This window comes from Oryzias latipes, chromosome 13, assembly GCF_053564925.1.
Source record: "Oryzias latipes strain Hd-rR chromosome 13, Olatipes_Hd-rR_3.1".
NCBI lineage: Eukaryota > Metazoa > Chordata > Actinopteri > Beloniformes > Adrianichthyidae > Oryzias > Oryzias latipes.
Genome location: NC_136249.1, coordinates 35,186,212 through 35,213,678, shown reverse-complemented (window position 1 = coordinate 35,213,678; position 27,467 = coordinate 35,186,212). Strand labels below are relative to the sequence as shown.

The window sequence follows — 27,467 nt, the reverse complement described above, 5'->3', positions numbered from 1 at the left end:
TACCCTTCTGATGGTGTTGGTCCCAAAACCAACCTGTATGTGGCTCTTCCAATAACACACACTCTGGTTCCCTCTTTAACGTCAGACTTAGAACAACCCTCCTGTTCTGAGGTCCCACCTGAGGTCAATAGCCTGCTCAGATCCTGGACACGACTGTGTTCAAGCCGACTAGGAAAAGCCACAGTGGAAAAACATCACATTTTCACCGCTGATGACCTTCCCATTCGTTGTAAGTCATATCGGGTCTCCCCTCACAAACGGAAGATCATAGCAGACCATGTGGACCAAATGCTGAAAGAGGGGATCATAGAGCCATCACAGTCCTCCTGGGGCGCCCCTGTGGTGCTTGTGGGGAAACCGGATGGATCTATGAGGTTCTGTGTGGACTATCGAAGGCTCAATGCAAAAACACATCAAGATGCATATCCCATGCCTTTGGTACACGAGCTGCTCGAATCCCTTCATGGAGCCGCCATCTTTAGCACCCTTGACTTGAAGTCAGGATATTGGCAAGTGTCCATGGCTGAAGATAGTAAGCCCAAAACTGCCGTCATCACACCAGACGGACTTTATCAATTCAAGGTAATGCCTTTTGGACTCAAAAACGCAGGTGCAACATTCCAGCGCTTGATGGAGAAGGTGTTGGGGAACCTAAGAGGCAAGATCTGCTGTGTCTACATTGATGATGTCATTGTATTCTCCCCAACACCAGAGCAGCATTTAAGAGACCTCAACACTGTCTTTGAGAAGCTTCATCAGGCTCACCTCACCCTCAACCTAAAGAAGTGCATCTTCTTTCAAAAGGAACTCAAATTCCTGGAACATGTGGTGTCGGGTGAAGGGGTGCACGTCGATCCCGAGAAGACAGATGTAGTGACTTCATATCCAACACCCACCAATGTCAAGTCTCTGCAACGGTTCCTGGGTCTGGTTGGATGGTACCATAAGTTTATTCAACATTTTGAAGACTTGGCAGCTCCCCTGAACAGACTTAAGAGAAAAGACGTGAAGTGGGACTGGACTGAAGAGTGCCAACAGTCCTTCCAACAATTAAAAACAGCTCTGATCAATGCTCCAGTTCTTGTGCAGCCTGACTATGCTCTACCTTTTGAAGTCCCCACAGATGCGAGTGAAGTCGGTCTGGGAGCAGTGTTAGTTCAACCCACCAGCAAGGGTGAACAAGTGATTGCATATGCCTCCCGAGGCCTAAAAGGAGCTGAGTGTCATTACTCTACCTATGAAAAGGAATGTCTGTCAGTGGTTTGGGCTGTTGAAAGATGGAGACACTACCTCGAAGGAGTGCAGTTCACTGTTTTTACTGACCACGCTGCTTTGTCATGGGCATTTAATTGTCCCAAAACTTCATCCAGACTTAACCGGTGGATTCTAAGGCTTCAACAGTTTGACTTTAAGGTCCAGTATAGAAAAGCAATGCACAAAATCGTGCCTGATGCACTGTCTAGGGCGGTACCACGTACAGCCTCACCACCTGCACATGCAGCTGTCCTTACCTCCAGTTGTTCTGCTGACTTACCATCATCTCTTGATGAAATCAAAGACGCTCAGGAAAAAGACCCAGAGTTGAGTTGTCTTATCAAAGAGACGGAGACTGATGGTAGACCAGACAGGATAGGTTTTTGCATCTTACATGGTATCCTGTACCGGCGGTCACCAGTTAGGGATGGTGGCAACAAATACCAGTTGGTGGTCCCAAAAGATCTTGTCCAGGTGTTTCTGGGTTATTTCCACAACTATCCTCTGAGTGGACACCTAGGTCGCCTAAAGACTATGTTGAGAATCCTGGAAGTGGCCTGGTGGCCGACCGTCCGCAAGGATGTATGGGACCATGTGAAAAGTTGTCAAACATGTCAGGCCTACAAACCTGAAAATAAAAAACCAGCTGGTCTTCTCCAGACAACTCCGGTGGAAGATCTCTGGGAGAAACTTGGTGTTGACCTGATGGGCCCGTTTCCTAGAAGTAAAAAAGGAAACCTGTTTCTGCTGGTCATTATAGACTATTTTTCTAAATGGGTGGAGATGTTTCCCTTAAAAGATAGCAAAGCCCATCGCATCACTGCAGTCTTCAGGGATGAGATCTTCACGCGATTTGGTGTTCCTCGAGTAATTGTCTCTGACCGAGGAGCCCAATTCACAAGATATGAAATGGCTCACCTCTGCAAGACCTGGGGGGTGACCCAGACATTCACCACAAGTTTCCACCCACAATCAAACCTCACAGAGCGATCCAACCGCACCATCAAAACCATGATCGCATCCTATGTAGGAACCCAACATCAAAACTGGGATCAATGGATCAGAGAGTTTCGCTTTGCAATAAATGCTGCATACCATGAAACCACGGGAAAGTCTCCAGCAGAGCTCTTCCTGGGAAGAGCCTTGAAAGGTCCTTTGGAGTGGCTAATTGCAGCAACACTATCACCGCATCAACCACTGTATACACTCATGGAAAGACAGCAAAGACTGATAGAACAAGTTAAAAACAGAGTGGAGCAGTGTCAGACCAGGCAAGCCAAGTACTACAATACCCAGGGGAGAAGTGCGCAGTTCCAGCCGGGAGACTTGGTCTGGGTACGGACTCATCCACTCTCCAAAGCATCTGAACACTTCTCAGTCAAACTAGCGCCTAAATGGTCAGGGCCAGCTGTAATAAGTGGAATTTGGAAGCAAAGACAGCAGAGTTTTTGTGGCAAAGAGGCAACATGAGATGAAGGAGCATTCAAACAGTGGAAGTGGAGGTCGTGTCAAACGCAGCTGGAAGCTTCAGTTTAGATCTGATCAAAGAAGCAACCAAAAGATAAGATTGGAAAGAACTAAAGCCCAACAAACAAACCAGCTGCAGAAATGAAAGGAACTAAGAAAAAGTGGACGTTCACATCAGTCATTTCTTTGGTCGACACCCGTAAGCTGGTCACAACTCCAGAGCAAGGGACAGATTTGACCCTGAGGTCAGGTCATGTGAAGGACGTGTCTGTCTGTGTCTGATTGTGAAAAAGCAGAGAAATCCAACCATCTTTGCCAGTGTGTGTCCTGAGACCGCTCCAGGTCCCCTCTCATAGAGTCCTTATCCCCGTCTCCTTCATCCTTAGCCGGGAAACTCGGACACGTCGCCTTCTCCTCTGCTGCAGTGAACCTTTGTCTGCCTCTAACCAACTTTCAGGAAAACAGAAATACAACATTTTTACATCCATCTTCAGAACTAGGTGGGGTTCACCACTATGGCGTTTCATGGCTGCCATAAAGTGTGCCAACTGAGTGAGGAACCTTAAGACCGCACAGGAGCAATCCTAACTGAGCGATGATCTGGCTCCGTCATTTCCTTTTTGCGCTCTGACCTGGGTTTGTGTTCAGTGTTCAGAGGTGTGTTTGTCACTTGGGGATGGAAACCTTTCTGGTTGATCTGATTGGCTGCAACCTGCATGTCTTATCCAGAGAAGCAGCGGGGCGGGACTTTCTTTTTGGGGCTTTAATAGAAAGAAACGGCGGCTGTAACGTGGATGAAAACGGTAACAAATGTAGTGATTTTCACAAGAGAAAAACTTACATACAGAAAAACCTGCTGCTCTTTCTGACCTTAGTTTTGGGTCGTTGGTTAACGTTTGAATCCACGTTACATCCAACGTTTTTCTATTAAAGCCTCTAACACAAACTGGGGGGGGAACAAGTTTGACACAAAGAGAAGAAATTTTTAACTGAGAGAGTCAAAGAGACACACACACACAGGCACACACATACAATTAAAGTCATATTATTTCCCATAACACACTCCTCTCCTTACAATACAGCAGCTCTGGATTAAACGGTGCATTTTCAGTTTATTGATTTATTGTTTATTTTTCAGTCATCCATCAGCATCCAAACATCCATCAAAGTCTTCATCTTCTGCATCTGAAATGAACAGCTGGGCTACATTTCTATCAAACAGCTTCCCTTTCCTCATCCTCAGAGTCCGTCTGGTTGCCGTGCGGCTCCAAAGATCAGTGCAGGCAGACGCCTCAGTCCCAGCTTTAGTCCTACAGTCATAAAGTCAGGCCTAACTCGCCCGGCGCTGCCTCCCAGTAAAAGGGGGGAGGATGGACAGCTGTTCACTGTCATCTGCTGGAAGTTGCTGCTCTCAGCCTCGAGTTGATCTTCCAACAGGCAACCTCACCTTGTTTCTGCAGAAACTCTGCTGCTGCTGCGTCTTCTCGTCTTGTTGGAGTTTGTTTCCAGCTTCCTCACTTGTGAACCATGGATTCATTATTTTAAATTCTCTGACAGCTGAGGTTCAGTTAAGTTAGAAAGATCTTCACAGATTCAGACTTCCGGCCTCAATAACTTCTGATAAACGTTCAAATGAGTCAGCAAGTATCTCAGTCATTTTTTTAGCTGCACAGATAGTGAACCACAAATGCATTTCTATAGAAACAAGATAGTTTTTTGCCTTTTAATCAGAATTGTTCTCTTCAAGCTGTGAATGCAGACATACAGACATGCAGACACGCAGATACGCAGACATGCAGACATGCAGACACGCAGACATACAGACATGCAGACATGCAGCGAGACAGCTGCCAAGGGACCGAACTGCAGCTGCTGGATTCACGTGTTCCTCCACGTAGCTGATGGCTGCAGTTTAAACTGAGCTTCATAATCGTGTAATCTTCTCTGAATCTTCATCAGGAAACAGGATCCTTGATAACAGATCTGCAAAACGGTTCAACAGGAAACTCTTCTGACTAGATATGATCGTCTGACATTTGTGCTGCAGCAGCTGAGCTGCTCTGCAGCTTGACTTTTCTTTTAGTTTAAATTCTGAACCTCATGGAAAAGAGTCAGAATGAGGAAGTTTTTCCACCTTTTTAACCCTTGTGCTATTCTATGACCCCCCCTTCCATTGAGGTGTTCTTCCTACCATGACAAAGGTGGATAAAGGTGGAAAGATTTCATGTAATCCATGGACACCAGTGAAGATCACAAATCATTGAAGAAAAAAGGTTCAGAGCACTGTCTAGTGGGTCTAGATGACCCAACTCCCAATGTTAAAGTGCCTAGGACAGCACAAGGGTTACAATATTCTTTAAAACTTCAATGATTCTTATTATTTTATCTGCTTGCCATCCCATAATGAACAAATCCAGAGCAGATGAAGGCCGTTTTTCAACTCCAAGCTCCTTCCAGACTCCTGAGCTTCCTCCACCTTTCTAAGGTGACCAGAGTCTTCCTCAGAGGAAACTCTTGTTTTGATGTTTGATCACATCTTGGTTCTACTCCTGAAGTTTCTTCTGCTAAAAGATAGATCTTGATTGTAAAGTTCTGAGCCCCAAGTGTCAGGAACTTCAAACCCTTATAGATGCTCAGCAGCAACAAACACCCAGAAAATCATCAAACTAGTGTCTTTGAGGGATGTTGTGAAGAACAGGCTGTCAGAGTTTGAAAAAACAGTGAGAGCAGAAAGGCTGGGAGGGCGGGGCCAGAGCACTGGCGTGATAAGTAGAGGAGCACGGGAGGGGAGGACAGACGGAGAGGACATGGAGCGTCCAGCTCTGCTGCTGTTTGTGGGTCTCTGCAGCTCAGGTAAAACTCTGCTTCCATCCTGACTGGCTTTGACTTTTAGATCTGGGAGAAAGCAGTGGCGGCTGTTTGCATTCCTGCTGACTGCAGAAGAATCCGTGCATTGGATTTGGAGAATGTCACACATGACGCGCTGTTCTCCTCATGAGGGGCCTCATGTTGAGGATGGGGTTGTTTCCATGGAGACAATTCTTGTTTCAGTAGGTAGGGACCCTGAGAAAATTAAGAGGAGCATCAATTGAAAACGGCTGCAGGTAAATTCTGCTTGATGGCACCAAAGTTTGAATAGAGATGAATATTTAAAAAAAGTTGTCTTCCATAAATCATATGGGACGGCTGTGGTGCAGTGGAAGAGCGGTAGACCTCCGACTGGAGAACTGCAGGTTCAGTTCTCGCCTTGTCCAGACATGTGTGGAAGTGTCTTTGGAGTTTGGACACTGCTTGTGGTTATGACGCTGAAGTTGGCTTCTGATTCACAGCTTCTGATTCGTGAGGCACTAAAGGAACATTCTGCTGCATTTTTCACACTAGATCACCTAAAACCAGGTCCTGATCAAAAACCACTGGACCTGGACTGCTCTAACCTGGATTAAATTATGATTTATATACTAAAGAACACATTAAACACAGTTTCTGATTTGTGAAAATGTGAAATAGAAGGATTTTTATCGTATTTTACGCACTGAGTCCACCTCAGACCAGGTCCTGATCAAAAACTGCTGTGTGAAATAGAATAATTTTATCACATTTGATGTAATTTAAGGATAATAGGGACAAAGGAAGGACAACTTAAAGCAAAACACCAAAACGGGAACTTTAAAGTAAATCAGGAAACAAACCAAGAAAAAATGGAACAAAACACTCAAACTTAAGTCAGGGGCTCATGCTAACCTGACCATAACTATGTGTCCAATCTGACATCTGTTTCCCAGTTTCTTTTGGATGTTGATGTCTGAGATTGTGATGTGGCCTCGTCCAGCCTTCTTGGATTCCTGTAGTCCATCGTAAAAGTGCCAGCTTTAGTCTGTGCCCAGTCTGTGGAATGCAACAAAGTTATTTTGTGCACCCAGGTGATGTTATGGCCACCGGCTCGTACCTGTGGAAACAAATACAATAGTACAATCCAGTATAAAAAATAAAGATAGAAAAATGTGAAGGAATTAAAAAATAAATTTCCCCAAAATTTCAGGAACAGGACCAGGGGCCTCATTTCTGAAACTTTGCGTAGGATTTGCGTCAGAAGTGGCGTACGGATGAAACATAGGATGTGCGTACGCACAGAAATATTGGGATTTATAAAACCGTGCGCACGCACATCCTACGCATCTTTCCCTTAATAAATCACAACCAATTCTAAATGCAGCGCAGCTTTTGCGGCTTCATGACACGCCCATAGTTGCCCATAAATAGTCCGTGAAACGCCCACAAATGAATATTCATTGATTGCGAAACCATGGCACACACAGAGAGGAAATGAAAAAAACGTAACTTCACTCAATGTGAAGTAGAAGTTATCGTTGGCGAGGTGGAAAAGAGGAGAAAAGTGTTGTTTGGAGGGCACAGTGTGGGCATTACTAATGCCAAAAAGGCACGTGAGCGGCAAACGGTGGCAGACGCCGTAAATGCTGTAGCCTCACAACCTCAGACCGTGGCCGAAATAAAAAAGAAATGGTCGGACATCAAAGTCGAGGCAAAAAAACGTCTAGCGCTCCATGAGGGGGGGTGGACTGGCACCGGAGCTGACCCCTCTTGATGAGAGACTGGCGACAATTATTGGGGAATCCCTTAGTGGAGTGGTGACTGAGGCGCTGGGGGACGCCGACGCGCCAGATGCACCGGGTGACACCCCCCCCAAAAGCTCCAACAGGACGGCTGGAGGAAGTCAGAACCGGCTCATAAGCCACTCGTCCTCGTTTGCCAGCACGTCTCCTTGCTGTCTAAAGATGCGTTCACTCCGAATTCTTCCATTTGCCACTTCTTCTAAGAGCGCAAGATCAGCCATTGTGCGTCATTACGCATTGTGATGGGGCATTTTATTTCCCTCCATTTATTTACATCTGACAAGCTACAGATGTCGGTAATAATCCACGTGGAAATGGGAAATTGTTCAGCGCAAATGTAATTTCTTGTTGCTTTCTGAATGGTTGAGACATACGCCATACATTGTTTTATCAAAAATAAAACAAACTAAAGGCATATGCATGAATACCATAATTCCGTGGCTTATGAAGAAATGTTTTAATATGAAAACAACTTTCCCCAGTGGACAATTAATGCATCTCTCTCTATCTATCCATCTGTTTGTCTAACTGCACCTATATCTGCTCCGCCAGACGGACACATTGACGGGAATATCAGTTTTGTACATTATTTCGTTCTGTTAACTATATTAACAACATGCCAATATTGCAGCACATTTTTCACTTTTCTTTCTGCAAATAAGTGTTCATTTGAATTTCTGTTGTAATTTTCGTTTGATTTCTTTGTTTCACTGCTGATCGATCAAACGGGTGTTGGTGTAGCTGTTAATTGTTAGACTTGCTTTGTGAAGTCTTCATGTTATTTCTGAGAGGCAGTATTGTCATTTTCACTTTCACGTGTTTCTTCCATCTGCCGACGGTGTCGCCGTTTCTCATTTCACCCGTTTTTGTGCGTACGCCTGGGTCAGAGCTTGCGTGAAGGACCGCACATTTTTTCGTCAAGTTTGCTTTTTATAAAAATCCATTATTGCGTAGAGAGTGGCGTATGTCTTCTTTTGTGCGTACGCAACGTTTATAAATGAGGCCCCTGGTCTAAGGTGGACTCAGTGCGTAAAATGTGATAAAAATCCTTCTATTTTACATTTTCACAAATCAGAAACTGTGTTAATGTGTTCTTTAATATCTAAATCATAATCCAGGTTTAATCCAGGTTTGAGCAGTTGAGGTCCTGTAGTTTCTTAACAGGACCCAGTTTTAGGTCATCTTAGTATGAAAAATGCAGCAGAATGTTCCTATAACCGCTGTGCTATCTTAGATCAGTGGTACCCAACCACCGGACACTTGGCACCGGTCGGCGGTAAACGTGTCTTGCGTTGCACCTCAACCCCCCCCCCCCTCTTCAGCGTCGTCTTGTGGTCACAGATTGGCGCCAGTGTTTGTCCGCTGAGCCGCCATCAGTGAGTGAATGTGACTGGAAAGAGCACTGGGCCTTAGAGTGAGGTAGAAAAGTGGGATGAAAATATTTACAAGTGAAACCATCCGTCCTCTAAAGCTGCTGAATCTTATTTGGGTTACCGGGGTTGCTGGAGCCTATCCTGGAGCCTATTCCAGCTGCTGAGTGCAGGGTCAGGTCACCAGTCTGTTACAGCGCCACACAACCACACATTCACACCCAATGGACAAGCTATGATCAATGAACCCATGAAGTGTGTTTTTGGACTGGGGGAGGAAACGGGAGAAAACCCACACATGCACAAGTAGAACATGCAAACCCCCCCCCTGGGATTTGAACCGTTTGGGAGGTTAGAGTGCTTCCCACTACACCACAATGCAACCCCCATGTAAATCAATAGACACTTTAATTGAGGATTGAATTAAAGTGACTCAAAAGCTGTAAATGATAACTTTAAGTTTCCAGTAAAAGTGACGGCAGGATCTCTAAGATCCACTCAGCAGGAGTCGACACTCAGACTTTTCTGCCCTCTGGTGGTTCACATGCGTTTCTGCAGGAACTCTGACATCCTCAGTTCATGACTCTGAGTGTGAACATGAGTGTGTGTGTGTGTGTGTGTGTGTGAGAGTGGGTGTGTGTGTGTGTGAGAGTGAGTGTGTGTGTTGGACAGATGCTACTGTTACAATCAGGAGCCTCAGATCCATGAGGAGTATATTTATACAAACCCCCTATAACTATAACAATTCAATGTTTTCCTAAAGGGGGGGCCTGTCACTTATCCACACATATTCAAGTATTACAAACACGTAAGCACACATACATGTCAACACGTACACAATACACTCTTGTACACATGCATATGTCCATGCATACACACAAATAAACACAAACATTTATTATTCCTGTATCGTGTCGTGTTTTGCACTTGCTGAAGTGGACTTTGGTTGATTGAGTGAATGAGAGTCAGGTGTGTGGCATCCAGGAAGTTCACGCTGGAGGTGCTGGGAGATGAAGTGCTTGCAGTTCTCTGAAGACTGTTCCAGCCGGTGACCAGAGGGGGAGACAGAGTTCTGACTTCTGACAAGGAGTTTTGAGTTCAGATGCCTGAAACCTGCATTGACATAGACCAGGGGTCTCCAAATCCAGGTCTGGAGGGCCAGTGTCCTCCTTCTTTTCCAGAAATCCTGCCTTATTTGCTGCTGGTTACGTGGATCAGGTGTGTTTAGCCAATAAGCAGCTTCAATGGCAGGTTGGTTGGAAAACATGTGGGACACCGGCCCTCCAGGCCTGGATATGGGGACCCCTGACATAGACTATTTATTAGAAGTGGACACTGAAACACGTGTTTCTGAGGGTGATGTGAACACAGCTTTAGAGCATCTGTGACTAAGGCTTCATGAGATTCTCACCTTCATCCAGTGATAGCTGTAGATTTCAGTGTGGACACGTGACATGTTGTAGAAAGTTGACTAATCTTCTTCACGCTCCCTCTCTGGTTTCTCCACAGGACTGTGGGCTGAACACACAAGAGGGGCCTGTTTCAGAAAGGAGGTTCAACCAACTCTGAGGTTAAACTTGAACTCTGAGTTGGTCTATCGAGAGATTAACAACTCTGAGTTTTCTGTTTCAGAGAAGCTGATCCGAGTTAGGTCAATCAACTCTGAGTGTACTGATTCGGAGGAAAGCGTCCGCACCGCAACTATAAGAAGCCATTATCAATGGAGCGCAGATATCACGAGTCACCATGGCAACCGTGAAAAAAAGAGGTCTGTGTATTTTTCGCCAGCTGAACTTGACGTGCTGCTGCAGAGTTACAGTGAATATGAGCACATATTCCAGAAGAAAAGCAACACCGCTGCATCTGCAAAACAGAGACAGTTAGCGTGAGAAAAACATAGCTGCTCAAGTTAATGCGCAAGTTTGTATTTAAATCTTTGTTATAAAATATTGACTGTAATAACTTTTTAAATAGCGTAAGGTGTGAAATAAAAATGGTGATATTTAGGTGTACTTTTGAAGTGTTATTCCTGGTGTAATTGCATGAAATGCTGCATAGTGTACAGAACCAATCTGGGGGAAAATGCATTTAACGTCAGTAATGTTTAGAGGACTTTTTTGTTAACCTTCCCCTCTTGCAAACGTTGGTCAGTTTAATATTGATACATGCAATTGTGTTTGTAAAAGTGAACTCTTGTCTATCCTTGTATTGATCAAGTGGTATAGGTTTATATGGGATTAAGAAAGTAAGCAGTACTAGCAAATTGTGTTTCCAAAGCGTAATTGTTACATTAATCTAATTCAATGTCCCTGATTTCATTTTCATGTAGATGCAATCCTGCAGGAATTAAAAGAACATGGCAGCAGCTAAAAATGAAGTATAAAAACATAATTCAATCAGGTCAAATGTGAGCATGTCATGGATGTAGGCTATGTTGACAATATTTGACATATGAAACATCTACATAGCAATACATATCTAATGTTGTTTTCATTGTATATATGTAATTGACTGCAACGAAAAACTGTAACGCTCAAACAAAAACGTATGGGGAAATGACAAAAAAATCGAGTCTAGGTCTCAAAATCCTCGCACGACGTAAATGTAATTCTCTATGAATTAATGCAGCCTCCTCGTCTATTGGGTCCTCCAGAAAAGGACAAGCCATTCTTGTCACTTGTCTCTGTGTGACGGAAATGTGGGCAATGAAGGTTAAAGCAAAAAATACCGCTTTGTCTTTAAAAAGGGGAGGGGACCGGCAGAAACCTTGAGTTTAGAGAATAAAACCTGCTCCCGACCAGGTTAGGTTCACAGCGTAAGTAACCATGGACACTGACTCCGAGTAGAAGTTACCTCTCTTTCAAAAACGGGTTTGACTTACTCTGTTTACTCTGGTTTAACAAACCTCCCATTCTGAAACGGAAAACCCAGGGTTTCCCTGATTTCAGGGTTAACGCACTCAGAGTTTACACTTAACCTCCTTTCTGAAACAGGCCCCAGGTCAATGAGACAAACCCACAACAACACAATCTGCTGTAGGTTGTGCTGAAGTCCCACTGCTTCATGGCATTACTGTGTCTGTGCTCAGTAGGTCCAGAAGAATTCAGGTTGGTAGGAACAGACAGTCGCTGTGCTGGTGGACTGCAGAGGAGGATCCAGGGATCTGAGTGGAGTAAAGTATGGATTATAAACATGAAGAATCTAGCCGATGTTTGCAGAAGACTGGATTGTGGTTCTTTGGTGTCAGTCCGAGAAACAACAGACAATATGAAAATAACTTGTTCAGGTGAGTTTATTAGTGCGTCTCTCTGTGACTTTAAGAAAGATAAGAAAATGTAAAGAAAACAATAAAGCACTGAAAAACTTCAGTCAATGGAATGAAAGTTCCCACAGACCCCACATGAGAGATACCATCATCTGATCAATGTCTGATCTTCTCTTCATCTCTTTCCAGACTCTGTCAGGCTGGAGAACAGCTCCAGTCGGTGTTCAGGCGGGCTGGAGGTGAAGTCCAACAACTGGTGGTCCTCCGTGTGTGAAGATGACTTTGACCTGCTGGATGCAGAGGTGGTCTGTAGGGAGCTGGGCTGTGGGGCTCCTTCAGTCCTCCAGGGGGCGCTCTATGGAGAAGCAGAAGCTCCCATATTGAGCAGAGAGTTTCTCTGTGAAGGTCATGAGTCTGTTCTTCTGGACTGTGGAAGCTCATGGAGGAAAACAAAAGCCTGTCCACCTGACAAAGCTGTTGGACTCACCTGCTCAGGTACAGCTGCCAGTTAGTGAATGTAGGCGTGTTTCTGTGACATGTTCAATCTCACTGGGAGCTGATGGATCAATAAGCACAGACGGAACTTTTAGTGACATTTATGCCACTATAGAAATGTCTAGAACAGTGTTTTTGTCAGATGTTTTCCTTTTTTGAGCCACGGCACACTTTAACCTTGACAAAAATCCCGCGGCACACCAGCATCCAAAAAAATAGATAAATAAAAAAAAAAAGAAAAACCTCAGTCTGTATTGATCTACAGCCGCTCTGCAATCTCACATGCATTTTTGTGATAATTGTTGCAGAAAAAGCTGGAAGCTGCAGCTGTTTTTTCTAAAAGATGTATTAAAAATTAAGTCAAAAGATTCAAAAACTGTTTGATGTGTGTTAGTTGTTTTAAAAAGTTAAGAGGAGAGACTCATTGTGCGCTAAGACAGTCACTTTACTGCATCATGGGAGATGTAGTGCCCGTAATCCGCCGACCGCAGAAAGACCAGCGTCTTTGAGCTTCATGGTTTTGTTCCAGTCTGATACCAGATTCTGTGGAAAGCTACACCGCTAAAGACGAGCTTTAGCTGGTATTTTTGTTAGAACAGAGAGACTTTTTTGCGCTAAATCGAAACAAGGAAGTGATTGGTCAGACTGATGACATGTGATTAAGCCTTCAAGAATGATTGGTGGAGACAGTTAAAGGGGCGGGACTTTTCCTTACACAGTTATAGCTGCAACTAAATCGCGGTATCCCGTTATTCTTATCAAAATGTCTTTAATAGAATCTTATAAACACAAAGAAAAAATAATTTTATGATATTTCATATTCTTAACTTCTCAGTGTTTTATCAGGGCCTGTTTGGATGAACAAAGAGCTGATTTCCTGGAGATGGTAATTGCTTTTAGATCAGTTAATGAGGGCAATTTCTCACGGCACACTTGACCATCTCCCACGGCACACTGGTTGAAAAACACTGGTCTAGAACACCTGTGCAGGTACATCAATCAGTAAAAGTTTGATTGAAATTCATCTCAAGCTCTGTTTGCACCGGGCATGTGACCCATATTCACTCACTGGTCATTACCAAATCCAAGTCTCTGATGGGTCAAAGTTTCAGCTGGTTTCAACATGAGTTCAAAGGTCGTGTGTTTTGTTCATTGAGTCTAAAACAGTCATAGAAACTTGCATAGCTAAGCGTGAATGTGAGAATTTTGAACCTGAAGCCCTAAATGCACGTTTACATTGACTTTTCATTGGAACTGGCTGCTTAAACGCGTTACTGAGGCCGATGTGAACGGAGCTTTAGGGAAGTGGACGGGTGGAGGGAAGCTCCTTTTTGGTGTATAAAAGTCCCAGTTTTTGCACATTTCAAATTTATAACAAAACACCAAATGGTCGTCTCCGTAAATATTAAACAGGACCTGGAAACAGGACCTGGAAAAATTGAACACCCTGAACTCTGACTTCTATGGCGCTGGGGAGTCTACCACTGACCTCAGCACATCAATAGTTAGGGGGAGGATACCAGGGGGTGTGGCTATTCTGTGGAGAAAACAGCTTGATCCACTGATTGAAGTGATCAGACTTTGTGAAGACTGGTGCATTGCAATACACTTCACTCACATCAACAAAGAATTCATCCTTATGAATATTTACACACCATATGAATATGCTCAGAATGAGGATGAGTTTTTAAGTAAGCTTGATTTAATTGATTCATTTATACAAGACAGTCCCACTACTAGTATATATGTTGTTGGGGATATGAATACTGATGTTACAGACCGTGGGTGGGGGGTTGGTGGAAGGCCCTGCTCGGGGGGGTGGGGGGTTGCTACAGCTGCGCTGAATGGGCTGCCCATCTGCACCTGGGACGGGGCGGGGCAACCGTCTTGGGGCCCTGGGTCGCTCTGCGTGACATCCACCAGGGCTGCGGGGTCTGGGGGGTGGGAGGTGGCTTATTGGCCCTGTCCTTTGGGGGGGCTGTCTGGGGGAGGGCCCACCATCGGTACGGGACCTTGGAGGTTTGACGGGTTGGGGTCTCCGCTGAGGCAATCAGCGGTCGCCCCAGCAGGTTGGCTGCCTCAGTCCCGTTCAGGCCAGACCAGACCAGACCAGATCTCTCCCAGGGGTGGCGCCTGGGGGCGGAGGCCTGGACTTGCTCTTGGGGGGGCGGCGCTTTCTGGCTCCTCTCTCTGTGTGTGGGGTGGGTGGTGTGGGGCCTGGGGGGTTTGCCCCTGGACTGAGGGGACCAGGGGCCTCATTTATAAACGTTGCGTACGCACAAAAGAAGGCGTACGCCACTCTCTACGCAATAATTGATATTTATAAAAAGCAAACTTGACGGAAAAATGTGCGGTCCTTCACGCAAGCTCTGACGCAGGCGTACGCACAAAAACGGGTGAAATGAGAAACGGCGACACCGTCGGCAGATGGAAGAAACACGTCAAAGTGAAAATGACAATACTGCCTCTCAGAAATAACATGAAGACTTCACAAAGCAAGTCTAACAATTAACAGCTACACCAACACCCGTTGGACCGATCAGCAGTGAAACAAACAAAAAAGATCAAACGAAAATCACAACAGAAATTCAAATGAACACATATTTGCAAAAAGAAAAGTGAAATATGTTCTGCAATATTGGCATGTTGTGCAATTCATCCTCATAAATAATATAGTTAACAGAACGAAATAATGTACAAAACTGATATTCTCCTCAATGTGTCCGTCTGGCGGAGCAGAAATAGGTGCGGGCGTGCGGACGGATGAATAGATAGATGGATGTACTAATTGTCCACTGGGGAAAGTTGTTTTCACAGTAAAACATTTCTTCATAAGCTATGGAATTATGGTATTCATGCATATGCCTTTAGTTTCTTTTATTTTTGATAAAACAATGTATGGCGTATGCAGTGGCGGTTCTACACTAACTTACTCCCTGGGCGAGTAACCCCACCAGCCCCCCCCCCCCCCCCCCCCCGCACACATACAAAATTTGACAACATCCTGTTGTGTTCCCTATCTTCTATTTAGCCATTTTACTCAAAAAATGCATGAATTTTCTAGACTCGTATTACAGGGGGGTCAAACTCAGTCACACAGGGGGCCTAAGTTAAAAACACGCTTAAGGTTTTGGGCCGAAGAAGATAAACATTTACTGAACACACTAAAGCTAAACTTTTAAACCTTTTAAACTGAACTTTTTGAACATAAATATGAATAAGAACAGGAACATTAATCCATAATAACTGAAGTTAAACCTTAAATAACTTGTAATATTTTGTTCTCCATAGAAATATATTCTGTCAAAATTATACGAATATGAACATGCTGCACGACAAAACAAAGAAAGCCTGGAAATATTAATAAGAAATTACATATCAAATAATTCCATTTTTGTTGCTCTTTCATCATTTTTTGAGCATTTTTTTTTAGAGCTGGACTCCTGCTTCATTTTTAGCAATAATTTCTTAATGTGTGACGTCCTGTGTGTGTCTTTGTGAAACATATCAGAGGGATTAGATCTAAAAAATAAACCTTATTGTGATTAATATGTTTAGGTCTTATAAAACATTAAAGACTAAATCTTAGAACTCATCAGTGGGATTACTCCAAAAATATTTGGCATTTCCCTAAATTTGTGCAACACCAACAGTAGAAATCCTCCAAAAAAACTGAATCCTAAAAAAATGGTCTGCGCTCATCCCCCTCCCCCTCCCCTTCCCTCTGACACACGCGGCTCCGTCTCTATGACGGGAGGCGCAGCTGCGGCTCAGAGTTGATTGGGAGTCCTTTTCTATCTGACAATCACCTGTTAGTGTGATTCAGCCAGCCACCGGCGAGTTGCGCTCCCCTCTCGAGTTTTTTGACTTATGTTCCAAAGACTACCGCAAAGAGGTGTGGCCGCAAGCGTCTTGCAGCAGAGGGCGGTGGTCACGTGCGCATCGGGTCTGCTGTGTCGGAGCAAAGAATTGTGGGAAATAATCTCCATTGCCTGCTTTCTTCGAAATTGGGTTGAGCACGGGTGTTTGTTCTGCCTAATTCCTTTTCACGTGCCTGTTTTACGTTGTTTCACTCTGAGGTATTCTTTTTTTTTTTTATTTTTTTTTTTTTTTGAACCATAAGTGTGAAGAGCAAATAGGAGGAAGACATTCTTAAGAGTCTGATGTGTCAAACTAACAGCATTAAGCGTCGGTTGCTGAAGCATTTTCAAATTAAAAGCTCTAAGCTTCCTCTTTGAATATAGTATGTAGCACATTATGTGTAACGCCTCAGGCACGGCAAATGCCGCCCCCTATGTATTGCCGCCCTGGGCGACCGCCCACATCGCCCATATCAAAAACCGCCACTGGGCGTATGTCTCAACCATTCAGAAAGCAAGAAGAAATTACATTTGCGCTGAACAATTTCCCATTTCCACGTGGATTATTACCGACATCTGTAGCTTGTCAGATGTAATTAAATGGATGGAAATAAAATGCCCCATCACAATGCGTAATGACGCACAATGGCTGATCTTGAGCTCTTAGAAGATGTGGCAAATGGGAGAATTCGGAGTGAACACATCTTTAGACAGCAAGAAGACTTGCTGGCAAACGAGGACGAGTGGCTCATGAGCCGGTTCCGACTTCCTCCAGCCGTCCTGTTGGACCTCTGCGGCTTTTGGCCCCGGCGTTACAGAGGAGCACTCGGAGGAACCACGCCGTGCCAGTCCCACTTCAAGTCCTAACAACACTAGGATTCCTGGCGTACGCACGTCCTATGTTTCATCCGTACGCCACTTCTGATGCAAATCCTACGCAAAGTTTTAGAAATGAGGCCCCAGGGCCCTATGCTGAGGGACGGCTGTTGGACCACCAGGGGACAGTCTACCAGCTGTCCCTGATTTACCCCCTTCATCAGTTAATCTTATATTAGGGTGAGGGGGTGGGGGGGTTCAGCCTATGATGCACCTTGGGGGAAGGAGCTACTATGCAGTGGTCCCCCTCCCATGGTTGCCATATGGAATAGGCCCCCCCTCTCTCGGTTTTATTTGCATCTTAGACATGTAGTGCCCTTGGTAGGGGGGGTGCTTGGACATCACTGCCAGCAAGCAGCAGATGTCCTCCTAGCACCCTACCCGCCAAATTTTAACTGCACACACACCCTTTATTCTTCAAAGCTACATTCCATCATAAACACACACACAAACACACACACATGCATTTCACAAGGAAGGTGGGACCTAGGACCATCTGTCCCCTACCCCATCCCTGGTTGGGCGTACCAGGTCCTTGGGAACGGTCGTGTCGCCTGGGTGAAGGTTTCCTGGGCCCGGCAGTCTTCTCTCCACGCAGGAGGGGGATCCCTGAGCATTTTGACCAAGAGCTGGGGACCACATCCCATGTGAGCCGGGGGGTGTCCGTGTCCCTGTGGCACAGACGCACGCATGCACGCACACACGCACACACACATGCACGCACACCTACACACACACACACACTGTGGCTGCTTAAACGCGTTACTGAGGCCGATGTGAACGGAGCTTCAGGGAAGTGGACGGGTGGAGGGAAGCTCCTCCCACTTTGACAAAGCAGCAGTTTTTGCACTTCCTTGTGTGCGAGCAAGACAGCATTTGCTACAGATTGAAGGTCAGATCTTGACCTGGTTTTGTTTCCATGTTTCTCAAACAATCTTTGATTTTTTGGGTTCTTTCAGATCCTGATACTATGAGACTGATGGGATCGAGTCGTTGTTCTGGTGAATTTCAGGTGAAAATCGGAAGAGAATGGAGAGCTGTTGATGCCTGGATGTTTCTAAGAACAGAGACATCAGCATTTGTGTGCAACAACCTGAAGTGTGGATCCTACATTTCATCGACAACTAAACAACTTCCAAGAGAAAAGCCAGTTTTCCAGATTGTTTCTACCTGCTTTCATAAATTTCCACTTAATATTGAGGAATGTTTGTACTACGATACAATGAGCAGCCAGACGGTGGAAATCACCTGCTCAGGTAACAAACCTTCTGATGCTGACTGTATGTACGTCTCACTGTCAGTTTGTGATGCGTCATTGAGTCGATCTTAAGTCGTTTTTTTGTAACCTGAGATGTTTGAGTCCAGAGAATTGAAATATTCCTCATTGTGAACCGTTCTAAACTTGGTCTTCTCTTCTGGATCCACAGACTCTGTCAGGCTGGAGAACGGATCCAGTCGGTGTTCAGGCAGGCTGGAGGTGAAGTCCAACAACTCGTGGTCCTCCGTGTGTGAAGATGACTTTGACCTGCTGGATGCAGAGGTGGTCTGTAGGGAGCTGGGCTGTGGGGCTCCTTCAGTCCTCCAGGGGGCGCTCTATGGAGAAGCAGAAGCTCCCATATTGAGCAGAGAGTTTCTCTGTGAAGGTCATGAGTCTGTTCTTCTGGACTGTGGAAGCTCATGGAGGAAAACAAAAGCCTGTCCACCTGACAAAGCTGTTGGACTCACCTGCTCAGGTACAGCTGCCAGTTAGTGAATGTAGGCGTGTTTCTGTAACATGTTCAATCTCACTGGGAGCTGATGGATCAATAAGCACAGACGGAACTTTTAGTGACATTTATGCCACTGTAGAAATGTCTACAACACCTGTGCAGGTACATCAATCAGTAAAAGTTTGATTGAAATTCATCTCAAGCTCTGTTTGCACCGGGCATGTGACCCATATTCACTCACTGGTCATTACCAAATCCAAGTCTCTGATTGGACAAAGTTCGAGCTGGTTTCAAAGTGAGTTCAATGGTCACGTGTTTTGTTCATGGAGCCTAAAAACGGTCACAGAAACTTGCATAGCTAAGCGTGAATGTGAGAGTTTTGAACCAGAAGCCCTGAATGCACGTTAACATTGACTTTTCATTGGAAGTGGCTGCTTAAACGCGTTACTGAGGCCGATGTGAACGGAGCTTTAGGGAAGTGGACGGGTGGAGGGAAGCTCCTCCCACTTTGACAAAGCAGCAGTTTTTGCACTTCCTTGTGTGCTAGCAAGACAGCATTTGCTACAGATTGAAGGTCAGATCTTGACCTGGTTTTGTTTCCATGTTTCTTAAACAATCTTTGATTTTCTTGGGTTCTTTCAGATCCTGATAATGTGAGACTGATGGGATCGAGTCGTTGTTCTGGTGAACTCCAGCTGAAAAGTGGAAAAGAATGGAGAGCTGTTGATCACTGGGGATTTCTAAGAACAGAGACAACATTAGCATTTGTGTGCAAGAACCTGAAGTGTGGATCTTACGTTTCATCTACAACTAAACAACTTCCAAGAGAAAAGCCAGTTTTCCAGATTGTTTCTACCTGCTTTAATAAATTTCCGCTAAATACTGAGGAATGTTTGTACTATGATACAATGAGCAGCCAGACGGTGGAAATCACCTGCTTAGGTAACAAACCTTCTGATGCCGACTGTATGTACGTCTCACTGTCAGTTTGTGATGCATCATTGAGTCGATTTTAAGTCGTTTTTTTAGTAATCTGAGATGTTTGAGTCCAGAGAATTGAAATATTCCTCATTGTGAACCGTTCTAAACTTGGTCTTCTCTTCTGGATCCACAGACTCTGTCAGGCTGGAGAACGGATCCAGTCGGTGTTCAGGCAGGCTGGAGGTGAAGTCCAACAACTCGTGGTCCTCCGTGTGTGAAGATGACTTTGACCTGCTGGATGCAGAGGTGGTCTGTAGGGAGCTGGGCTGTGGGGCTCCTTCAGTCCTCCAGGGGGCGCTCTATGGAGAAGCAGAAGCTCCCATATTGAGCAGAGAGTTTCTCTGTGAAGGTCATGAGTCTGTTCTTCTGGACTGTGGAAGCTCATGGAGGAAAACAAAAGCCTGTCCACCTGACAAAGCTGTTGGACTCACCTGCTCAGGTACAGCTGCCAGTTAGTGAATGTAGGCGTGTTTCTGTAACATGTTCAATCTCACTGGGAGCTGATGGATCAATAAGCACAGACGGAACTTTTTGTGACATTTACGCCACTATAGAAATGTCTAGAACACCTGTGCAGGTACATCAATCAGTAAAAGTTTGATTGACAGTCATCTCAAGCTCTGTTTGCACCGGGCATGTGACCCATATTCACTCACTGGTCATTACCAAATCCAAGTCTCTGATTGGTCAAAGTTTCAGCTGGTTTCTACATGAGTTCAAAGGTCGTGTGTTTTGTTCTTGGAGCCTAAAAACGGTCACAGAAACTTGCATAGCTAAGCATGAATGTGAGAGTTTTGAACCAGAAGCCCTAAATGCACGTTTACATTGACTTTTCATTGGAAGTGGCTGCTTAAACGCGTTACTGAGGCCGATGTGAACGGAGCTTTAGGGAAGTGGACGGGTGGAGGGAAGCTCCTCCCACTTTGACAAAGCAGCAGTTTTTGCACTTCCTTGTGTGCTAGCAAGACATCATTTGCTACAGATTGAAGGTCAGATCTTGACCTGGTTTTGTTTCCATGTTTCTCAAACAATCTTTGATTTCTTGGCTTCTTTCAGATCCTGATACTGTCAGACTGATGGGATCGAGTCGTTGTTCTGGTGAACTCCAGCTGAAAATCGGAAGAGAATTGAGAGCTGTTGATGCCCAGGAATATCTAAGAACAGAGACATCATTAGCATTTGTGTGCAAGAACCTGAAGTGTGGATCCCACGTTTCATCGACATTTAAACAACTTCAGAGAGAAAAGCCAGTTTTCATTCTTATGTCTCCCTGCTTTGATAAATTTCCACTAAATATTGAGGAATGTTTGTATTACGAAACAATGAGCAGCAAAACGTTGGAAATCACCTGCTTAGGTAACAAACCTTCTGATGCCGACTGTATGTACGTCTCACAGTCAGTTTGTGATGCGTCATTGAGTCGATCTTAAGTCGTTTTTTTAATAACCTGAGATGTTTGAGTCCAGAGAATTGAAATCTTCCTCATTGTGAACCGTTCTAAACTTGGTCTTCTCTTCTGGATCCACAGACTCTGTCAGGCTGGAGGACGGATCCAGTCGGTGTTCAGGCAGGCTGGAGGTGAAGTCCAACAACTCGTGGTCCTCCGTGTGTGAAGATGACTTTGACCTGCTGGATGCAGAGGTGGTCTGTAGGGAGCTGGGCTGTGGGGCTCCTTCAGTCCTCCAGGGGGCGCTCTATGGAGAATCAGAGGCTCCAAAGTGGAACAAAGAGTTTCTCTGTAAAGGTCATGAGTCTTCTCTCCTGGACTGCAACCACGCCAGACTAGAGAGAAGCTCCTCATCGGACAAAGTTGTTGACCTCACCTGTTCAGGTGGAGGAGGAGCCACAGCTTTAAACTGGTATCAGGTGTAATCATTTATCAATAACGTATCTGTTTGTGTCTTCATGAAGGAATCATCCGCCTGGAGGGAGACGTCAGTCACTGTGCTGGAACACTGGAGATGTTTTACGGTGGAGAATGGGGACCAGTAGCTGCTTCTAACTGGAGCCGGGACTCCGCCTCTGCAGTGTGCGCTCAGCTGGGTTGTGGTTCTGCTCTGTCTACTAGAAGCAAAGACAACTTCCTGAACAGATCAGTGTGGTGGATCCAGCCTCCGTGTGGCCCATACCTGGAAGACTGTAATATTATGCGTTGGGATGATCAAAGCCAATCTACTCTTGAAATAATCTGTTCAGGTAAAACCAAACACCAACGTCATTATTTTACTGATCATGTCCCATTTTGCTGCAACACTCTGTAATTCTAGAATTTACTGATCCAGATCAGCACCAAGTGTGTCAGGAAAGATGAAAACCAGCCAGGTAGACCTTCAGAAAATAGATTGACTGGGCCTAAGAACATTATTTTGATAATGAACAGGAAGTTGTGGGTTCAGGTACCAACAAATTCTCCTTTTTTCATTACGTTTAACAAACACTATGATCACTGCAGACACCCAGGTTTTGTTTGATATAAGAAACGTTTGGTCCCCATAGATGCACACAGGCCATTGGGAGATTAATAAAAACATTAGGATTATTTTTCCAAGAAAAAGTTCCAATTCCTGAAGAATCAAATGTCCAATATGACTCAGCAGAAATCCTCTGTTTCAGTCTCTGTGGTCGGTTTGATGATCCGTTGGGTTGTCGTCTCGGTGGGTTTGACCTTGATGATCCTCGTCACCTGCTTCTACGCCACGGTACTGAACACACAACCTGCACGGCAAATACAGGACCTGAAGTATTTTATAGTGATGGTGAATTGTTGTCTTTTAGAAAACCAGACGGAGAACACGAGAGGAACCGAGACGTTCCTGATGGTTCTGGTTCTGGAGGCTGTACAGAGGAGAGGACTGCAGTGTGAAGGAAAGAATGAACAGTCCAGGCTGCAGCTGTAGAACTCTGCATTACATTACCAATAGTTTCAATAAGCAGCAATATTAACATTTGACCCCAAACTAGGCCTGCACAATATACCGCAAATTTATCGTTATCGCAATATCCAGCTCTGCAATATGCATATCGCAAAAGACGGCGAATATCGCAATAAATCGCAAACCCAAAATGTGTTAAAACAATCTTCTAGCAGCTTGCAGCATTTAACGAATCAAATAAATCCCATTATGCTTTGACCAATCAGATGGATGCCTTCCCATTGTTGACCAATCAGATGGAGGCCTATTATGTTAACCCTGGTCCTGAAGAGCCTCAACCCTGCCTGTTTTCCAGCTCTCCTTAACCAGCTTGCTGTTGATTGGCTGACTCAAGTGATTTCACATCCTGATTGACTGAACACACCTGATTTTGGTTATCATTATGGAGCAGTCTAGGGAGAATTGGAAAACATACAGGGTTGAGGCTCTTGAGGACCATGGTTAGCCACCCTGACGTTTGTCCCCCATGTCGATGAGGGTCATTTGGAGTATAATTTTTAAACTGTTGCAATGAAATGGGAATGATGTTTTTGTTTATTTTTCTATTTGTTTATTTACCGCAAATTTATCGTTATCGCAATATTGATCACTAATATCGCATATCGCAAGTTTTCCTCATATCGTGCAGCCCTACCCCAAACAATATTAAAGATGAAACTAATGAGTAAAGTAGCTCATTTATAGAAAATGTCATTGTCATTCTTGCTCATGTAATCCTAATTTTCCACAAAGAGAATGAGGTGAGCGTTGGATGCAGATGTTGTACATTGATTGATTTGATTTATTTAAGTGTCATGCACTAATGTGCCCAGCCCACACGGGCTTATATGACACTGAAAGACAAAATACACAATACATAAAGATACATCCCCATCACAAAAATACAATAATCCCCATAATCAGAGTCTAACAGAATACAAAGTGTCCATTCTTACTGTCCATGTCTTTGACACAAAATTTGCCAAACAAAAGATTTCATTTTCAAAAAGCCAACGTAAAATTTTGTATTCAGATAACCAAAACAAATCAGGACATTTCTTTTCTATTACCTCATACATACAAAGTCTCTGTTTTTCATACAAAGGACAATAAAACAAAAAATGAAATTCATCTTCCACCACTCGCAGCTCACAGACCTCACAGAGTCTTTCCTCCTCAGGAATGCCTTTAAAGCGCCCAACTTCCACCTGTAGGGGGAGCATTCCTGCTCTAAGTGGAGCACATAAGGATCTCTGTCCTCTTTTTAAGTTATATATAACATATGGCTCAGCAGAAAATGTGTCCTTAATTTGCAAATAAGTTCGTAATTTTGGTTTTTGAAGCAGTTTCATTTTCCAGTCTTTTTCATAATAACCAACTAAAGTTTCCTTAACATTATCTATCTTACATTTCAAACAATTAAAAAATAATGATTGTAGGTTCACAGAGGACAGAATGTTAAATACATCATTATACCAGGGATAAATATGAGCTCTATCCCAATCAAATACTTTACGTGCAAGTCTCTCTGCAGGTAAAGTCACCAGCCGGTTCCATAATCTGAGAACTTCTGCTCTTTGTTTGATCACACACCCCCCCCCTCCATGTCCCCTTCAATGGCGGCTTTAGTGGTGAACCCTGTGTACCCCCAGAAAATATCTCATTGCCCTGTATTGAACCTTATCACACTCAGGAGCGTCTTTATAACCCCAGACTCCTGCAGAATAAAATAACACAGATCCCACCATGGCATCGTACAATTTACTAAACGTGTCAAAACTCAACTCAGGACAGACCTTCATCTGATTTATCACTGCACCAAGCGCCCTCCCAGCAGAATCTGATAATAGCTGCTTCCCTTCTGAGAACATCATATTTTTATGAAAAACAAAACCAAGATATTTATAGGTATCAGTAACCATGAGAGTAGTTTTACCAAAATAAAACAGAAAATTACTTTGAGGTACTAAAGGCTTTCTAAAAGTACAAAATCTGTGAAGTAAAAAGCGCTTTCATCCACCAGATTCATGCTTTAAAAGTTGGAGCAAATTATTTTGGAATGATACCTGCTTTATTGTTGATGAACTCACTCCAGGTTTAATGGGTCACGTTCATAAATCCTAGAAAGAAAAAGGAGAAATAGAAAGTCAAACACAAAGGTGTAAGATGAATACATTTGATGTTTTATACGCACTAGAAGGTATTTAAGTTATAATTAAGCTAAAATGCAAGTTAAAGGTCAACTGGTTGGAAACTAGCATCACGTCTGAATTCTTTCACTAACCACTACTTGGTGCACCATATCAGATGTTTGCATTGACTTTTTTTTTGATGCCTCAAAAAATCATGTGGTGCCCGCTTCAAAACAGTCTGTTTGAAACCTTTGACAGATTCTCTTGAGTCCGTTTTCAGAGGCAGAGGTGTAGACTTCCAACAAGCTTGGTGAGAGTGGTTGCCATAGAAACGTTGACTTGGACCAATAACTGTTTACTGATGGCAGCGTCTGAATTGGTGAAAATGGCGGCTTCATTTCATTGGAGGCGGTAGTAAGCTGCTTTCTGTGGGTGACATCACACTGACTCAGTCCAGTTTTTCCTGTACAGTCAATGGGCGTTCATCATTGTTTTGGGGTGTCTGAATCCTTGATTCCAAATACAATGTCCTAAAAGAACCAGTGTGAACAGATGCTCACTGGATTGGCTAATATAGACCACAATGCACTGCGTTTTAACTATTTGTCATTAAAAAAAGAAACTTTATTTCATCTAAGTTTTCATCATCATAACAGTGGATTTATTAATAGTCTTTGTAGAAGTTCATATTTTTGCTATTGAATAGAATAGAAGTAGTGAGTTGTGGGTCCATGTTGTGTTACAATCCAGCCCACTGGTTTTTCCTGCACTATATAGTTTTTAGTGGTAGAGAGTAGAGACACAATCCGGCCTAAGATGACCTTTATTGACCCCGCCATCACTTAATCAACTAGCTTTTATGGAATATTTAGGATTTACTTCCACTGAATGTTTGCAGACGTTACCAAGGAAATGCAGGACTCAGCAAACTGAAATACAGATCTGGCAAACATTAGGACCAATCAATCATGCCAATCACACCAGATGTGTCCTGGTCTGGTTCAACAACAACCACCACCGTGCCGTTGACCTGCAGGGTAGAAATTGGACGACTGATGGTGGAAGAAGGAGAGGAGGAAGAATTGTTAGTAGACAGAAGGAAAGGCAGGAGTGAAGGACTTGGAGGAGGAAAAAGATGAGTGACAGCACAGCCGTGGATGGAGAGAACGTAGCCAGACGGCACAGAATGTTGCTGTGGGGTTGACTCTGGTGGTGAGGATGATGAAGAGGACAGGAACAGTCGAAACAGTAAGACACCGAACTCGATTCACGCGTCAGGGGCGTCCTGTTTCCAAGTGAGGGTTGTCCTCTGGACAACACTCACATTAAGGCCTTCAGTTTTCTTTTAAAAAGTGCCTTAAATATGGATTATTTCTGGTTGTTCTATGATGTTGAAGTGATTTTGAGAGGGACACCGTTTGGTTTAGTCTTATTGTGAATGCGCCAACGTTACTAACCTGTAGCTGTGTCGGACTGTGTTTATATGTTTTCTTCCTCCTGACATGTTTTTCACATGTTATTACCAACATTAGGAGTTTGCGTGGTCACAGGGAAACCCAATTCTGAATAAAGATGTGAGGTCGGACAGACGTCCTTAGAGCTGTTGGTTGTCTGTTTCCAGATCTCCTGGTGGGAAATCGTTCTGAGCTCTTGGTGTCTGTTTTTTGATCCGGTCTTTAGTTTTCAGAAATAACCTTGACAAGGCCTAACGTCTAAACTCTGGCAAAGTTTGGCACCACATCAAACAATCAGGAGCTCAGCTTTGGCCCATGACGTGTTGATGATGTCATCAGTGCGCTGACACCTTAAATGTCAGTTCAGGCTCAAAGCTGAGCAGCATTAAAACAAAGATTATTGATCTGAGATTCAAAGCAAACACCTGATCACAGACGTTGACAGTCCTTCCTGTCTGTTGGGGTTTTAAACGTTGACTCCTTCACTTCTGCTGGAGGCGATTCGATCAGTTCATCAGATAATTACAAGCTTGTTATTCAGAAAATTCAGTCTGCTTCTCAGGCTCCAATGTCAAACATTCAATCCTGAAACATTCATGAATTTATTTACAGTCTTAATCTGAAAACAGTATTTATGACAATCCTACCGGGAAGAAAAGTGTTTGTATTTTCACCTTATGTTGACACATTTCTTTACTTTTGTTTTTTTGTTTTCATAAAATCTAACAGCTAGAAAATAAATGTGTATATCCCTTCTGAACAGATTAATTTAATCTGGTTCATCAGGTTATAAATCATTTTGCAGAGGAGGAAGCTGTAGATTAAATTCTTTTTTTTATGTAAAAATTAAAGTTTATTTACAGTTCCTGCGTGATCCTTTGTTTTTCTTTTCATTTTCTTGCATTTCAGTTCAAGTGATAACACATTTCTGTGTTTCTGTATATTTCTTTTTTTTTTTTTTTTTTTTTTTTTTAACTTGTCCTGTCCAACAGCTGGGCAGACAGACGAGAGCTGAGGGCCTCTTGTGTTGGACATATTTTGCTTTAACAAGAGGGGTTATT

General features: G+C 43.9%; 1 protein-coding gene and 1 long non-coding RNA gene across 2 annotated transcripts in view; one reads left to right on the top strand and one right to left on the bottom strand.

Moving 5' to 3' along the window:
* Positions 1 to 27,467, bottom strand: part of LOC144981599 (uncharacterized) — a 383,701-nt gene that overhangs the window by 132,477 nt on the left and 223,757 nt on the right. The gene's annotated exons all lie outside the window — the stretch shown is intronic.
* LOC110016172 (scavenger receptor cysteine-rich domain-containing group B protein-like) lies at positions 289 to 27,215 on the top strand. The gene is made up of 10 exons (XM_078930125.1): positions 289 to 938; positions 12,187 to 12,482; positions 18,178 to 18,295; positions 18,644 to 18,951; positions 19,570 to 19,869; positions 20,042 to 20,257; positions 21,437 to 21,739; positions 21,820 to 22,104; positions 22,522 to 22,607; positions 22,684 to 27,215. Exons 1-10 carry the CDS (start codon positions 289 to 291, stop codon positions 22,723 to 22,725), a joined length of 2,604 nt encoding a protein of 867 aa, XP_078786251.1. The 3' UTR covers positions 22,726 to 27,215.